Genomic DNA, 18280 nt, shown 5'->3' with positions numbered 1-18280 from the left:
GGACCCTTCAGTCCACAGGCTGATTCTCTATCCACTGAGCCATACCAGCAAGGGCAGGATCTCTGTGATTTCCAACATATAAATCTTCTTACATATTGGTATTTGTTTAATCACTTAAGTGGGACAGATTCCCTACAAGTTTACATTAATAGTATGGTTATTTCTTTGTTGTCTTGTTAAATAAAATTAATGATAAAATAAACAAGAAAAAAATCTATTAATAAGCTCCATAATTTATCCATCACGACATTTTGATTCCAATAATGCATTCAAGTACCAAAAACACAATCAGATCCCAGAGTAACATGTTATATATAAGGGAATGGTTGAAAAGAAAATCAGGAAATATAAAATGTTAGTTACTGCAAGCAATTTTAATACAAAAGTGTCTTGTTTTTAAACAGTTCATTGGTAGAGCTTCAGTTTCTGCCTCAATTAAAACCAATTGAGATAATCACACAGCAACGTGGTCGGAGCTGAAGAGGAACAGCAGCTAAAAAAGGAGCCCAGACAGCTCCTCTTCATGGTCACTTGGTCAGTTGACTTTATTACACACAAAAAAAGACGGAAGCAAACGGGACTTGTTAACAGTGTGCTGGTGAACTCCTTTAAAGGATGAGCAAGTGTTTTATGTCCACATTTTCAGAATAGGCTTGTGGAATTCATTCCTCAGTTTGTGGGAAGTTGATCGACCATTTAAATAAATAGCAAAAAGTGCAGATAAACGAATCTATCTTTCAGAAGCCACCAAGGAATCTCCCCTTGCCAAGTGCCTGGGTGTCCTGGTGAGCACAGGAGTTACTGGTGGCCGGGCTGGATATAAGTTACAAACCAGGACTATTAAAAATCCCGACGTTCTGACGTTTTCTGAACAGTTAGTTACATTCACCCCTGAATTCTAGCAGCTATGTGTCAGAGACAGTATTGCAGTGGAGTCCTTTTGCTGTATCATGTGCAAATGTTACCTAGATGAGGTTCCCTCTTCAGCTAAAATCACACATTAAAAACAATGAAAAAAGCAATTAGAAGTGTCCTCCCCTCAGTTCTAATTGAGGTGTCTGTGATTTACAAAAAGAGTTCCTTAAACACTGCAGGATTCTTACTTTTTAAATATAATTTATCTTGCTGAGACAGCAAGTCAAATTTATAAAGAAGATGCATTTAGGAATAACCCTAAAAGATAAAGCAGGTTTATAACCCTGCGCATACAGAAACCCTTAGTGGCTTTTTTTCTTTCTTTTTTAAATACATATTCTCATCTTGACCTTTTCATTTGTTTTTCTCAAATATTTCATTTCTGGGCCCCATCCATTATAGGGTTACCAGGAGGCAAATTTTATCTACATAAATATTCACATGAAAATAGTAACTTACAAAAAGAAAAAAAATAAGGCAGCTTCATAACACAATTATTCTTTTACACTTTTAACAATATACCTTCTCCCGTTCAGAATAAATATACACCCAAAGAATGTATGGAGCAGGATTCGAAGAGGACAGAGGCTCGGGTGCTTGTAGTGTTATCGCTTGGGGCCCGGAGTCCTGGGGGAGGCAGTGGCGGTCTTCTTGGACATGGTTGGGATTTTGGAAGGCTTGCTCAGCCCCCTCCTGGAGCCGCCCTGGCCACCGGCCGCACTGCTTTCTGAAGTATCTGAACAAGCAGACTGCGTCTCTAAAAGGTCAAAGTCAGAGGCATCGCTTCCTCTCCGGCTGCTGGCTCGGCTCCCGGCTCGACTCCCGGCCCGGCTCCCAGGGCGACTGGCTGACTTTTTGGGGTCTGGAATTCAAGAATAAAGCAGCAGCCTTAGCAGAGATGTCAGGTTCTGAACCTAATACCGTGTGGCCTGGGGCAAATCAGAGCCTTTCTAGACCCCGGTCTCCTCATCTACACAGAGAGGCTAAAACCTTTCCTGGCTCTGTGTTCACTCGAGAGGCCTGCCTCCTGAGGATCAGAAACCAGCTTTCCTCAGCAGCACTGCTCCTCAGCTGGCCCCACGGAGTGTCCAGCAGGGTTCTAGCTGGAGTAACATCTGGGTAGACTGAGAATGGGGGCAAAGTGATGGCAAGTACGGTATATGGGATCTTTCTCTGACTCTCTCAGTTCACCAGCAGCAAGAATAAATAAGGGGTGTTGGAGAAATTACTAGCAAACTGCCCGTCCCAACACTAACTGGGCTTCTGAGAAGGCCCCGCTTCAAGAGGCCCTTTCTTCTTCTTACGTTCTCTTATCTTTACATTTCTGACGAGGAACAGGTGGCCTGGCTTTGACTGAAAGTGTCTGCTCTCTGAAGGCAAGTCTGAGCCAGCTGCAGTGACAGGAGAAAAAGTGAAGGCCAGCCGGTGTGCAGGTCTGTCTTTCGGGGCATCACACCCAAGTGCTACTCTCATGATCTGCTCCCTGGGCAGCAATGAAGCTGAGGGGCTGCGGCTTCCAAATTCCCAGCCTGGCCCCTCCCACCTCCATCCCGGTGCACAGGTACTTACCTGCCCGGGTAGTTTTGGCACCTGTGGAGGCTGGGGAAGAACTATTGCTAGTGTCACCAGCAAGGGAAGTTCGACTAGAATGGAAAGCTGGTGTTGGCCGTTTCAACTTGCTGCCTGATGATGGGATAACCTTAAAGAAAATAAAAATATTTTATTTACTTGGTGAAATCTTTGATAGAAATTCAATTTAAAAACTTAAAAGGTTTCCTTATGTTTAATTGATTGAAAAAGCAAATTAAAAGTCCAGGAAAACAAAGATTTATTTTGGAAGAGTCCTGGGTCATGTATTTTGATGATTCTCAAAATAAAGGTTCATGTTCCAATTTAAAATTTCAAAATGCTTCCAATACCTTTTATCTGACTGACAAATTTCTACTGGAAATGGGGGTGGAGGAAATCCACGAATAGTAAAAGCCCAGCACTTAAAAGGGGTTGAAGTATGGTGAATAAGTAAAAGAAAAAAATCCAAACAATTCTAAGTATGAATGTTTTGGGGTTAGAAATGTGAAGTATGAGTTCTGGCCCCAAATATTTAATATGGAGTTCTGAATACTACTGCACTCTCTGTCACTAGGTAGGTACAGCAACTTCAGTCAAGTTAAGATCTTTCAGGCCTTTTGAAAAATATGTGTTTTTATTGATTTCAGAGAGGAAGGGAGAGGGAGTGAGACAGAAACATCAATGATGAGAGAGAATCATTGATCAGCTGCCTCCTGCATACCCACCCTGCAGGCCTACTGGAGATCGAGCCCACAACCCAGGCATGTGTCCTGACCGGGAATCGAACAGGGGACCTCTTGGTTTTATGGGTTAACACTCAATCACTAAGCCACACTGGCCGGGTTGAGTGTTTGTTTTTAAAGACAGTAGCAGACTTAATTTGGAGAAAGACTATTTTAAATCTGTTTTAAGCATCTTTTCATGCCGCACATACTATTCTAATTTTTCCTTGAAATCAATTGGGTGAATTGTTTTCCAGGACCTTTAAGATGTTTATACCAATAGGAGAGTAAAGCAACCCATTTCATTGTGATTCTTGTATTTCTTTAATTTACAAAGAAGCAGCAGAAGCGACAGAGAGTGATTAACATTCAAGCACAAAGGCTCCTGGCCCACACAGGAGGAAGAGCACCAGTTTCAGAAGCTGCCGCTGTGAACATGCTGCCGGGAGGCCAAGCCCCAGAGACCCTGGGCTGGGAGTCACCAGGTGGGCCTGGCTGGAGAACACCAATAGGTAAGGAAAGATGAAACCTTGAAACGAAACGAAACGAAAGGTAAAACCTTAAGACTAAACCAAAGGCTGATCTAGCAGAATCCTATGAGAATTTGCAGTGTACAGTTAAAACATTTAACATTTTAGAACTTTTAAAACTTCCACGAAACTGGAGCCATTAAGTAAGAAAAGCAAGACAAGCAGGTTGAGCCCGGGGGTTTGAGTCGAAGTGTCCCCAGATCATGTTCTAAACCAGCTTGGAGTGGAAGCATCCCAGAGCAGTCCATTCACGGGCACTGGTTCTTGTATTTCCGGTTTCTCTGGCTGAGCATTACATGACAAGGCAGTGCTATCTTTTGAGACACAAGAACCCAAAGTTTTACCAGAGAAGCTAGAATGCAATTTGTCCTGCTATCAGACAAGCTGCTAGTCTATGTTTTGTTTCTGAAACACTGCTCTTCCAAATGCTTGGGTATTTTACACGTGAACACGCTTAATTGTTCATGTATATTCAAATCAAGGCTACAGAAACCTAAGTGCCTAGGCCAGGAAATCCAGAAGCTAAACTCTGAGCCTCAGAGCATCCTTTGCTGATACTGGGCTTGGCAGCACCCACGCCTCAAACCAGCACGGTGACGCCAACCACTCTCTTGTTCTCAGCAAAGATAGGAAACTGCTGAACATGCACCGTAGGTGAATTTCAAGTGTTCATAACTCATCTGGGTATCTGATAATTGGAGACTCCAAGAGGCCTGATTATAACGTATCACTAAACAAGTCACTAGGCACGACCAATGTTTATCACCCTGTTAGAAAGTTGTTCAACAGTCCAGTTTTAGGCATCTCTTACTTGTCTCCAATGTTGATGACTGAGTTAGAAACACTGAAAAACATCTCACTGGATGAATCAGCTGTGAGAGAAGCACCGCGAGGACAGAAGAGAGCAGGGGCTCCGCCAGGAGAGCAGCTGGGCGCGCTCTCGGCCTCAGCCAGGGCCCCGTCTTGACCGTGTCCTTAGTCAGCAAGGCCATACTCTACCTCGGGGCTGGGCAGCTGGAGGTCAGGATAATGGCTGTCCCTGACTGGGGTGCCAGCTTTACTGTTTACCAACCAGGGTTTGTCATAACAGCGAGAGAACTGAAGTGGCGTCTGCGAAATGGAAATCCAAAGGGAAGGACGGGAAACATTGAAAATGGAACAGAAAGGGAGCAAATTGGGAACATAAAAAATAAATAAAAGATCCAAATTTTAAAAGAAACAGAAAACAAAATAAAATGCATATCAGTCCGACGGATGAGATGGACCAGGCAGAAAGGCAATAGCAGTCTTCCTATATAACCTGTCTTAACAACAAACTTATCCGTTAGCCCAGCTGCATGGACAGTGCCAGGATTTTCAAAATCAGTAACTCTGGCTGCACTCAACTTCACACTGAGATTATGTTGAAAAAAGCGCTTCTGACCTAATGCCCCGAGTACATATTTTAATAAATGTGCCTTTGGTGTAGGCCCTGTATTTTTGCACTGCTAGGCCCGCCCGGTCAGCCTGGTCTAGGGGAACTTGGTCCATACGTCTTCATATTCTCCTCCTCCTCACAGAGGCCTTTCAGAGGCTACACTGAACAATGAACATCTGGGAAGGCGCCACGGCGGTGGTGAGCACATACCTTGGCACCACTGGCCGGGGTGGCTGGAGAAGACGGCATGGATGTACAGCTGTGGTTGCTCTGACTAGCGCTGGAGCTCGAGCGGGTAGGAGAAGCTGCCCGGGAAGATGGTTTGGACCTTCGACCCCGAGATCGGAAAGGGGTCATTCCCTGGGATGCTCCCTCAGGTAGGATGAATTTCTCTCTAAGTTCAATGTTGGTTCTACCTCGTGCTAAAAAGGGAATAAACACACAATGTCAGTTAATCTTAAAAAATACGTCATTGATGGTCATATAGCTGCCTGACCCCATCATAAGTTCTGTAAGTTATGGATTTAGTACCATGTTTAATCCTTCTAAAATAGAGATAAATTCATGAGCTATCAGCCTTGTCATGAGCCTTACCCACAGCAGTCATTACCCAATAAGCCCCTTGGTTTGCTATAATAAAAACACCGTTGCATACAAAGCGCCATTACAATCTGTTGTCACGAGCGTGCCTGGCCACTGGCCCCTGGGCGAGCGCCTAGCTGGGCGAGGGAGAGCAGGCGCAGCAGTTCCAGCCTCGGAGGTGAAACCAAACACTCTTTTCTCGCTCACAGGACGTGCGTACCTTTTGCAAGATACACGGTAACGAAATAGTGGAGAAAAACAGATCACTCTTCTATTGAATTCAGTTGGTAATGATCCTAAACAAAGGGGTCCAGGAACTCGGGACGGTAGAAAGATGAGGACAGAATCATCAAGAAGTAAACATGTGAGGGAAGAGAGAGATCAAACCATGCACAAAACCTGCCAGTCAGGAACCAAAAGTGGTGAGAAGCTGAAGGACGTCTGTGAGGGGGAGAGGAATGTCAAGGTGGAAGTCGGAAACAGCACTGAAGGCACAGGTGCTATCCATGGCTTGGAGCTGTAAGCCAGAACTTAAAATTTGGATTCGGTCAGAAGATACCAAGTATGGCCAACACAAATGTTGAATGGGAAAGATACCATAAATCTAAAGAAACAATTCCCCTGGAATATGTTCCTCATTACTTCTTACTGAAAGGTGTTATCCTGCAATAAACCTCCACCTCCTCATCCACCTAAACTGCTCACTACTAGATAGATCTAACAAATGGAAAAGCCAGGGGAAGGGAACTATTAAAAACAAAACATTTGTGGTTCCTTTCTACATTAGGCTTTTTACTGTGGCTAGAAACTACAAGTTTAGAGATTACAAGTGATTGTGCCCACTCAATTGATCTCCAAAATTTTACACCAATGGACATGCTCCAAAATATAGAATTGAGCATATTCTATTTACAGTGCTCTGTATGAGGGAGGGAAGAGGGAAGAAATGAGAACACACAAGTGTATAAGTGCAAGTAAAACCCTGCCAACATGCAGGTAACACAGCTCCCTGCTGTTGTGATGTGCACGTGGGGGCACTGCTGCCTGCTCTCTTCTTGAACCCTCCCTCCCTCGGCTCCCAGGACACGCTCGCCTGCTTCTCTTCCTCCCCCCTCCTGCCCGCTTCTTCCGCACTGACATCCCTTGGGCTCTGTCCACAGTCCCGTTCTCCCTCAGACTTTCATCCTGGTGACGCGCCCATCCACCTGAGGCTTCAGTGCCATTAGAGGTCGTGCCTGACTCCCCAATACATCCCAGCACAGACGCCACTCCCGGAGGTTAAACGTTACCTCCAGTCACTGGTTACACATGAGCAGAGCCAGAAACCTGGGAGCCCATGCGGGCGCCTCCCTCCTGGTGGCAGTTTGTCTACCGACTCTACCTTCTAATCATTCTGCTTCGTAAATCCTGAGCCTTCCCACGCCCTCCTACACCACGTGGTTCACGTAGCATCTTCTCCACCGGGGAGGGCTGACAGGCTTCCCACTGGCCTCCTTGGTTCTCATCTTATTCCTCATCTCTCCCTCCTTCCTCCCCAGAATGTATTTCTCAATAAAAATTTCCTATCTGTAAACAGCTCAGTATCTTCCACGGCATCATTCCTTTTAGCAGAATTTCCAAAACTGAGGTGTTTGAGAAGTTTCCTACAGAAAGGAGTTTAGTAAAAGCTGTATGTGACCCCCAGACCCCCAGACCTAATGCAATCATCATTTTGTAAGCTCTGGGAAGTTCTGCAGTGAAGAAATATGCATTTTACCATGATTTAAAGGTATTTTTTTTGTATCACATCTTGGGGACTAGACTGTGAAGACAGCCATTTCAAGTTCAGTTTTCAACCACTAAAAAGGCCATCATTTCCTAAGGGACTTATTCTGGCCACCTATGCTGGCTGGAGCAGACCTCTAATTAAAATTCAGTTCTAAGCTCTTGGTTTAACGGGTAGTTTTAGTTTGACCAAAGTTTCCTGGATGGGTGATGGTAGCAAGAAGGTGAATGTACTTAATGCCACTGAACTTATCGATTCAAATGGTTAAGATAATAAATTTTATGTGTGTATTTTACTATAATTAAAAATTTTAAGCCAAATTATACCATTTAAATCTTCATAAATAAAGTTCTTCTCGATTTTCACTAAAATTTGGGGAAACTACTTTGTCTAATGCTCAAAAATTGGTAAAGGTGTACTGATTAATTAGGCACTTATTTTTTTAATCTTCACATGAGGATATTTTCTTCCATTGCTTTTTTTAGAAAGAGTGGAGGGTCAGGGAGAGAGCGAGAAACATCGATGTGATAGAGGCACGATGACTGGTTGCCTCCTGTTCCCCACCTGACCAGGGGTGGGATGGGACCTGCAACCCAGGTAGATGCCTTTGATTGGGAATCGAACCTGAGACCCTCTGATGGGCAAGTTGATGCTCTAACCACTGAGCTATGCCAGTCAGGGCCAGGCACTGTTTTTAATTTCCATCTAAAACATCATGATAACTTTTGGCATGACTGAATTCAGAAAATGAAATCTCCCATCTGGCAGTGCCAGGAACCTACCTTGCTGAGTATTTTCACTTTTTAAATTTGGCTACAGTGATGTGCTGAGATGTCTTTTGTCTTTTTATTATTTACTAGAGGCCCGGTCCACGAAATTCATGCACTGGGGGGGGGGGGGGAGGGGTGTCCCTCAGCCCAGCCTGCACCCTCTCCAATCTGGAACCCCCCCAACTGCCCTTCCCTGAAGGCCCGGTCGCCCCCAACGTCCCTCCTCTGCCAGCCTGGTCACCCCTAACTGCCCTCCCCTGCAGGCTTGATTGCCCCCAACTGCCCTCCCTTGCAGGCCTGGTCCCTCACACCTGCCCTCCCCTGCTGGCCTGATTGCTCACAACTGCCCTCCCCTGCTGGCCTGATCCCTCCCAACTGCCCTCCCCTTCTGGCCATCTTGTGTCCACATGGGGGAAGCCATCTTGTGTGTTGGAGTGACGGTCAATTTGCATATTACTCTTTTATTAGATAGGATAGAGGCCTGGTGCATGGGTGGGGGCCAGCTGGTTTGCCCTGAAGGGTGTCCTGGATCAGGGTGGGGGTTCCCTTGGGGCATGGGGTAGCCTGGGCAAGGGGCCTGTGGTGGTTTGCAGGCCAGCCATGCCCCCCGGCGACCCAAATGGAGGCCCTGGTATCTGGGATTTATTTATCTTCTATAATTGAAACTTTGTAGCCTTCAGCAGAGGCCAGGGTAGGCCAGGAACTTGGCTTCCTCCATCACTGGGTAAACCCAAGCCTCCTGCTTGCTCCGTGGCCGCAGCCGTTTTTGTTGGGATTTATTTATCTTCTATAATTAAAACTTTGTAGCCTTGAACGGAGGCCTGGGCTGGCCAGGGTGTGCAGGAAGCTTGGCTTCCTCCATTGCCGGGGAAACCCAAGTCTCCTGCTTGCTCTGTGGCCGCAGCCATCTTGGTTGGGTTAATTTGTATACTCGCTCCTGATTGGCTGGTGGGCATGGCTTGTGGGTGTAGCGGTGGTATGGTCAATTTACATATTACTCTTATATTAGATAGGATTTGTTAATCCTCATTGAAGGATATTTTTCCATTGATTTTTAGAGAGAGTGGAAGGGAGAGGGAAGACAGAGAGAAACATCAATTTTTAGAGAGACACATCGATTGGTTGCCTCTTGTGCACACCCCTACCAGGGCCGGGGAACCTGCAACCAAGGTGCATGCCCTTGACCGGAATTGAACCCCGAACCTTTCCGTTTGAGGGCTGATGCTCTATCCACTGAGCAAAACTGGCTAGGGCTCTTTTATATTTTTAAACTGTGTGTAAAAGGAGGTAACAAGGAATCATGCACACTGGTATTACAAACCTGTCAAATTTTATACCGTCCTCAGTATAAGTCTCTATTGTCCAGAGAACCAAGGATATGTGACACAAATGAATACAAAATCTACCCCAGAAGCTTCTAGAAGTCATAGCAATCTTTATAGGATCCTAGACAGTTTCTTTTTAGCAGTGCTCATGTGTTTCCAAGTTACTTATTACATTCATCCACTCCTTAAGTGTTCACCTCCTAGCACAATTTTTACACGAATAGAAGTAGCTCATCCTGTCCATCACTGGTAAAGTCGTGACATCTAAGACTGCAGGGGAGTTCTTAACTCCACAATCAATGCAACTGAGATGATTGCTGAGCTCTAGGAGGACTCCTGGAGAGACAGAGGAAAGCCTTACCTTGTGTGCTCCAAGGGTTGCTGAAAAGGCTACTCTGTTCCACAGAAAATAGCTATTAGATGGCCCTCCCAAATTTCCTTGGGGTTCCAACTTTTAACTAGTAAGAGGACAAAGCAGGCAGTGTTCTTTTTGGCCAGCAGCACAATGTCACCATAGATAGAGCAAGTAGAGCAGGCAGCAAACAGGCAACCAAAGATCCCAAAATGTTGCATGCAGTATCCCTTCTGTTTGTTTAGTCCAAACATACATGACACGAAAAATAAAACCTTATTAACAGATTTAGAAAGGAACAATGCTGTTTTACCGTTAAGATTAAAATGAAACATATTGCTCCTCATTTAGAACGAAAGAGGCCTTTTCTATCAAGGAAATTGGTTTGCAATATAATTAAATTCTAAAACTGATTATACCCTTTCCAGTTTTGACCAGAATAGATGTTTTCAAAATTAACCATTTTTTAAAAAAGAAACTCCTGATGAAAAGTATTACTCTCATTTATTGGAATAAATGCACAATGAGTTAAAATAAGAACTACGTGAGAATTGTACCCTTTAGCTCTACCATAAATGCTTCAGAATATGACTATAGCTCACTTCCAAAAAAGTCATATAACTGTACTTACTGTAAGCATTTCTGATAGGTTTATAAGTAAGCCTAAATAATTTGATTATGCAGGCTGAACTAGTAGTACACATACAAGGGATGGTGGGTATGCTGGTCTCAGAGACCAAGAGCACATACTCTAGAACCAGACTGTCCTGGACTTGAATCCTGTCTCTGTTATTTATGAGTTGTCTGTCCTCAGGCAAGTTACTTAACTTTTCTGTACTCCAATTTCCTATTTTGTAAAATGGAGATAACAATAGTACTTACACCTCACAGAGGTGTGTTATTATTTGTCAAGTGCTTATAATAGTGTGTTGTGTATAAAGCTATATAGGTATTTGTTAAATAAGTAGAAACTCAGAACAAATTCTATGGGTTCTGTTAAGGAGTATTTTATGCTCTGCTAACTTACAATAGTTAGAAAAGCTATGGTTTGGCTATTTCAAAGCATTCTTAAAGGCAGCAGTTACCACAGAGCCAAAAGATGCTACAATTTAAGAAGCAAAGCCATTCTCAACAGGCTGGGGTGTGGGTAAGAGGGACAAAGCTTAAAAGCCAACCTATGGGAGACTGACTGGAAATCGAAGAGCTGGAATCAGAGCGCTTTATTTTACTCCCAGGATGGTGAACTAGAATAAAAAAATATAAACACAGACAGAGCAGGAAATGCAGAAACTGGGTCAAGAAAGACAAATTGGCAGACAGTTGGAGCCTCCTGTATACCCCCATGCAGCTCGGCTGGTAGGAAAAAGGGAAGGTGCAGCTGAAGAGGATTTAGCAGCTGGAACCTGATCGTTTCTCCCTTTGCAGCCCTCACACGCCTCTAGCTGCAGGTGCCATCAATCATTATCATGTTTACCGTTTTCTCTGGCCTTTGGGTGGGCACACCAGCCTTTTCATGTTTAGCAGACAGATACCCGTGGTCTTGTTTAGGTGACCATCTGTCTTAGAAGTGATGAGGCTCACTGCTAGGTGTTCTTCATCCTGCCTCCTCGTCAAGGGAGCTCCCCAGTCCTTCCCTGCATGGGAGGGGCCCACTACCCTCCCCAAGTTTCAGGCAAAGGGATCTGGAACACCAATAGGGACCCTAAAAGGCTTTATCAGGCTCCTTTCTAGCCTAGTGTTTACTTAACACCTCAAACCAAAGTATTCATTGACAGCAATAAATTTACAATTCTCATTACTGTCTCCCCAACAGCACCAACCTCTCTTGCTCTCTCCCTGGTCTACTCTGTCGCTCCCACGTTCTGATCTGTGCTAATAAGGTGACATCTGGGCAGCTCAACAACTAAATAAACAAATAGACCCCCAGCAGCTTGTGCAGGCACGGAAGCTCAGTGGTGAGGGCATACCTAACGTGTAATTCATCTCAGGATGGTTTCTTACCTCGGCAGGGGTCATTTTTCACTAGAAATTCATCCAGGGCCATCCATCCTCCACCAACGCGAACCATCACTGTGCTGCGCAGGATGCGGACCAGCCGCAGCTGCTGGGAGTCTCCGAACTGCAGGACCAAGGGGAAACCGATGAGTGCGTGTGCCTTGGTGCAGGCCAGGCGGCCTTTTCAAAGCAGACTGTATTCAGACGCAATGACAATCTGACAGTTTGGGGAGAATTTGAACTCTCATTATTTTGCATTTTTCACTAAAGAATTTAAAATATGGAAGAACTGAAATATAAAGCTAATGATCAGTATAGTGGAATAAAATTAACTTATGATGGCCATACCCCTGACCAAAGGGGGAGGAGAAGGATATACAAAACATTAGCTCACTTGGATTCTTTTAAACATTCTGGCCAAATTAAAACCCAACAAGGAAATTACTTACTATCTTAGTTTGTTTTCATAAAAGGAAAGGTGGCTGTAAGGTGGACGTCGACTTCTGAATACAGTGTGCTCAAGTTAAATGGAGAATGGCAAGTATTTCAAGCCTCCGGGAAACCCTTGCAAAGCATCATCATTACAAGTTTAGATGGAAATTTGATTTTCCATGATCAGATTTTCAGAAATAAACCCAAAGTACTGATTGTGATGTTACCAGCAGAAAAGTTTCTTCAGCTGAACAAATGATTAAATAGTATTTATACTAAAATTTAGTTGAAGAAATCGAATTTTTAATTTACCATGTTATATAATTTACCATGTGGATTATATATTCAACTGTATTCAATAATCATTTTGGGATGTTAAGACAAGCAGGACTTTTTGATATATTTTTTCTTGCCTAACATTCCTGTTTCTCAGAGCTGTTAACATATTGAAGTTTCCCATTGCATAAATTATCCTTTTTCCAAAATAAACTAAGAGGCAACAAAAGAGAATCATGCTGAGATCCCGAAACAAAAATCAAATGGTTGAAGAAATAGTATTCCTAAAATTATTTAATTCAAAGAAAATTGTGTGTGTGTGTGGGGGGGGGGGGGGGCGGGGAAGAGAGGAGAAGGGAATATGTAATCACTTAATTAGGATTTTCAAAGTTATAAAGGAGAACTAAAACTTTGAAATTAGGCACAAAAACCAAAAATGCCAAAAAGAATGTTTGTGAAGGAAGGACACATGACCAGCCTCCCTTAAAATTAATATACTTGTGACAATTCTCTGTATTATATTGCATTGACTCAAGTTCACTGTTTATATAGGCGAGGTGACTAAAAATGTATTATTCCACTCCCCAGCCCCTTACTTTGAAAATAAAATCGTTCTATATCATTCCATACAGCTGTGAAGTTTTTAAGCAGTGACCCCAGCAACAGCAAGGTGGAGTGTGAAGAGCATGGAAGTGGGGACCCGGAGATGTGAGGGAGGGAATAAACGTCCTGTCCCGGGAAGGAAGCTGCCCCTTTGGCCTCTGCAGGAGCCTCCCTCAGACCCTGACCCAGTGAGTGACAACGGGGAGGCCTTGGGGAGGAATTGAGGATTCCACCAGACCCAAGAGCAGTGACGGCCCGAGTCACAATTGGAGGTCCTCTCCAGGTAGGTGAGGAGAGAAAGGAAATGAGGGCCCATGTACCTTCCAGGGTAACTTGGGAAGGGATCCCAAGATATTCTTTGTTCTTACGTTAGAGTGTCCTATAATTTATTTGTCAGCCTTTACTCCATTTATTTCATTCTTTCCTCTTTAATTTCCTATTAAAGCTATCTCTGAAAGAATCTAATTTGTTTCTGCTGAGCTATGGGGAAAAGAAGGTTTGACCCAAGCCAGTAGCCAAAGTGTCTGGGGAAGTTGAGGGCTGGGTGACAAGTGGTGGAAGGGGTTATGGCAGCTCTAAAAATGGGGACCCTGAAAACCTGGCAGAGCTGGGTGCTGGTGAGGCAAAGACCTCAGAATAGTCTTAGGGGCAACAGTAATTTCTGTTTCCTTCTCAAATGGAAAATCCCTTACAGGGACATGGCCTCTTGCAGTGGCTATGACATGACTGCATCTAACTCTTTAGGCCTCGGGTTTAAAATGAACTTCATAATTCTCTTCCCAACATTAGAATGAATGTATCTGATCCTATGTGGTCAGTGGAGCAGTAGAGGAGGACCTCAGTCTTCAGGGGCCCCTGGCACCTGCATGCAGCAATCAGCTACAGGCACATCCTTTAGGTATGACTTGGCACCCTTATGGAATGATTTATTTAGAGCCAGTTTCGCTGTTCTTGTCTTTATTTGTTCTCTGTTCTCACTGGTCCAAAAGGTTACTGTAGTTAGTAATTACTGCAGTGCCTGGGATTTAACATTGATTGAGGGCTTCAAATTAACTCTTAGTGTTTTCTGATTTCCTATCACAAGACATACTTTACCCAAGCAACTTCCTTCCATTTGAAGATACAGGACCCCAGAACCCTCAAAAAGATCTATGGTAAAAGGTTAGAGTTACCAAGTGGAGTAAAAAAAGCACTCAATCTTTGATGCAGTTCTAATTTGATTCCATTAGATTTTGGCTGGCTGGCCATATTGACAAACTTCAGGCTATGGCCAATTATGATGTCCACACTACATTTCTCATGTACCTTATACTGATAAAATACAACATAAGTGCAAGTAACTATAATTATTTGTAAGGTATTTAAAGACACAATATTTAAATACCCCAAGACTTTCTGACTTAGTGTGCATTATAAAAGTTGTGTTTACTGTCAGAAGACTTTGGTATAAGTCAGAATTGCGTTGTCTGGTATTCTGACTTCCAACATACAAGTACAAGACCAGGTTTTTAGAAAAATGTACTGATGATACCACAGCTTCAATTTCCTTGAACTATATTACTTTTAACTCAGCCCAGCATAATACCATCATCCTCAGCCAATCCAATTTTAAATGCAAAATTTCATCTCCTTTTTAAAAAATACAGACTTATCACCTTTTGCTAAGACAGCTCTACAACTAGCCCTGTAGCAGTGTCTCCACTTGGTAAGACAACCAGATGTGACCCCAGCATGCTTCAGATTATGTCCTCTCCCCACAGCAAAGAACAGGCAGCAATAGCTACACAGACCATTTCCACCAAGGAGAACGTTGCAAGGCAAACTGTACCTGGTTGCCGAGGAAGAACTACAGACAGTAAGAGTAAAGGACGAAGGAAATGGAAGAGAAAAAAAAAAAAAAAAAGAGAACATTTTATCAAATTAACACTAAGGAACAAAAGTCATATAATCATGTTACCAGTCTTCAAGTACAGTGACATATGTTAACCATTCTTACAGGCCTATGTTGCTCTTATTAATTCATCTCTCTTATAGGTAATTGAAAAACCCAAGAAACAAAACCCAACAAGCAAGCAGAAGACTGCTTGGAGTTTTAGTAACTAAATGCCCTGGGTTGGTCCAAGGCAGAGTCACCCAACACTCCCTGGCTATGAGCAGCACAGTGTGCTGTAGGTATACTTTGAAGACATTTTTGATGTATTAATGGAACCTAGATTTTTTCCTATTCCCCCCCCCCCCCCATTTTTTCCTTACTGTAATGTGACATAGCCATCTTAAATTCTCTTTGCCAATCACAGATTTTCTTTAGGACTTTAGAGAATTCCTGACAAGCTGCTGAATATATTTTAGGAGCCCTGTTTCAGACCCTGGTCCTAAAAGAAGCTAAAACACAGCATAGTTCACTGTCAGTTGTGGCCGCACTCAGCATGGCTTTGTAGCGAAGACTATTGAGCCTGGCACCACCCAGGGCATCCAGACCATTTGTAGCCCAGCCCAGAGCGGCCAGAGTGTCCCTTAGGGCCTTGACACATTCCCTCCAGCTCTCTCTGAGCCCAGGAACCCCTTAGGTTCACAAAGACCAGCTCTCGGTGAATGTCTGTCATTAGATAATTGTTTCCTTATCTTATAGAAGTGTCTTCACTCCCCTAAAAGACTTTGGTCAATAGTAAAGAGAGGGCTCTGAAATGTCTCCTACACTGAACTCAAGTACAGCTATTGTTAGCTAGATATAGCACTGCTTTTCAGATGGAGCTAGAAAGGGCATTATGCTTAGCCCAACAGGACACCTGACATCTGGAATCTATAGGCACATCTCAGGTCCCACTGGCTCTGGTCCTCCAGGCACTGGCAGTGGGAAGGTGGGATCGCTGAGTCCGCCATGTGTCAGGTTGCTTTCGCCTGTAAGGGCCATGTAGGAGAAACCACCACTACACAGAACTGCTTTTCTCTTCCTTACCCGGTATTTATTCTCTCCAATCTGCTCCACCTGAAACCTTTTTGCACATTTGCACTGAGCCACTTGTCTTGTGACCTATTGGTTGTGAAGAACAAAAAAAGAAAAATGTGAAAATTCCCTCTTAAAAAAAAAACCATAAAAATTTTTTACATTTAAACAGAGAAGCTATTCAATATGTATTTTTAAGGCATTTCAGGTTTTTGACACAAACATTTATCTTCTATTCCAAATTAAAACACATTGTTCTTAGAACTTGGGATACTTGAGACACCAAGAAAGAAATGTGCTAATATGCTATCATCAAAATCAACTAATAAAGCAAATTATGAACTGATCTGAATTCCAACCTAGCAGGCCTGAAGTCAGGCCTGGGGAGTTCCAGGCCACTCCCAAGACCTGCCCTGCTGCCTCCCTTCCCAGGACCAACATATCCTAGGATGTCTATGTGCTACTGATTAATTTGCTCTTGAATTTTCAATGTGACACAATTCTTAACTAGGCAGAATGCTTAGTGTCCACAACATCTTAAACATTACTTGCATTTCACCCCTTAAATGCTGCGTTTGAAGACCACTCCCCTGGATGCTGAGGCCGGATACTTAGGACTAGGAGTCTAGGACTAAGCAACAAAGTTTCTGTGAACCAGGTAAGGTTTTCTGTCAACTTTAGAGCACCACACAAATGTGACCCACTTGAGTGAGAAGCCTTCTGGCTAAGCTAGAGTGCAACGTCACCCACAAGTGGATCCCTAAACAACTCCCAACAATCACCTCCCAACAGACGAGCCCCAGGGCTGATGTGGCAACCTTACCCAACCCACCTCAGGACAGTAGAAAGCTATGGTCAAAAATGTACTCAAGATACAGTTATTTCCTATACCTCATCTTCAATTTTATCTGCATCGGTTGTTGGTCGATAAGCATCCTTATTGGGATGGAGAGCAGCCACGAATTCATAATAATCAATATAGCCATCCCCATCTCGGTCAAAAATGTCAGCAACAGCTGTCATCTCCAACTTGGTAGTGGGAAACTCTGGAGAAAATTAATCACATTTGGAACAATAAGAGGCTTACACGGTTGGCTGGAAGGTAAATAAATACCACTTGAAAGAAAAAACATTTATGTCTTGATTTTTTTCCCCTAAAAAGCAATTCACACTCAACTCTAGAAACCTAGAAGATAGACTATTAAGTTTTTGCTTATAGACTACCCTGCCCCACCAAGCATTTAAAAAAGTGCAATTTCAGATATACTGAAAGGTATAAACAGAATATTATAACCACCCAAGGACCTACCACCCAACTTAATTTATTTATCCACTCCACTATTATTATTTAAATTATTTCAGAATAGTGACAACTTGAAATTAGGATGAAGTTTCTTCTGTTTAGATAATTGCCTTAGACTACTGACAAATTGCTTTCCAAAGGAGGTGAATGCTTTCAGTAGCAGAGTTAATTTATTAAAACGTAAATCAGACTATATTGTCACTCAGCCAAAAATCTCTGGTGGCTGACCACTGTACCACTATTTCTAGAATGAAGTCTGACCACTTCGCCAGGACCTGCAAGGCCCTGCGTTAGTTAACTAGCTGCTGCCTACCTTCCAGCTTTACCTCCTACACTTCAGCTATGCTAACCTTTTCACGCCTAGAACGTGCCAAGTTCATTCCCACCTCAGCATTTTGTACCTGCTGCTTCCTCTGCCTCTCTTCCCGCAAACCTTGAGTTGGCTGAAGCCTTCTCATCATCTAGGTCTCAGCTCAAATATGACCCCCGACAGGCCCTCCCTGGCTACCCATGTAAAGTAGCACAGCTGTGGGATGTGCTTTGTGACCCTGGAAAATCACTTAACTGCTTACGCCTCAATTACTTATTTTGCTAAAAATAAATGAGACCATACACTTTATAAGCTGTTATGTGTCAAACTGATGTAATGAAAAATGTATTTTTTCAAACATTTTGCTTAGAACCACATTACTCACAAAACTTAGCTCCTTATCTATACCTCAAACAAGACCTGCTATTTTTTATTCCCAGCAAAATGAGGCTCTTCTCGCCATGAAAAAC

The 18280-nt window shown here is 43.4% G+C and overlaps 1 protein-coding gene across 1 annotated transcript in view; it reads right to left on the bottom strand.

Annotated features, from left to right (window-relative positions):
- Window positions 1–213: 213 nt before the first annotated feature.
- The window catches only part of MACF1 (microtubule actin crosslinking factor 1), a 239421-nt gene continuing 221354 nt past the window's right edge, over window positions 214–18280 (bottom strand). Inside the window, exons 92-99 of the mRNA XM_054721590.1 lie at window positions 17089–17243; window positions 16210–16284; window positions 15082–15099; window positions 11949–12066; window positions 5364–5575; window positions 4736–4846; window positions 2485–2614; window positions 214–1777 (exon numbers count right to left, since the gene is read on the bottom strand). Of these exons, the coding sequence (XP_054577565.1) occupies window positions 1521–1777; window positions 2485–2614; window positions 4736–4846; window positions 5364–5575; window positions 11949–12066; window positions 15082–15099; window positions 16210–16284; window positions 17089–17243 (1076 nt within the window). The 3' untranslated portion in view covers window positions 214–1520. The remainder of the gene's footprint in view (window positions 1778–2484; window positions 2615–4735; window positions 4847–5363; window positions 5576–11948; window positions 12067–15081; window positions 15100–16209; window positions 16285–17088; window positions 17244–18280) is intronic.

The sequence above is a fragment of the Eptesicus fuscus genome, chromosome 9 (assembly GCF_027574615.1).
Source record: "Eptesicus fuscus isolate TK198812 chromosome 9, DD_ASM_mEF_20220401, whole genome shotgun sequence".
Classification (NCBI taxonomy): Eukaryota; Metazoa; Chordata; class Mammalia; order Chiroptera; family Vespertilionidae; genus Eptesicus; species Eptesicus fuscus.
The sequence above is the reverse complement of the archived record's forward strand: the minus strand, read 5'-3'. Positions and strand labels throughout refer to the sequence as shown.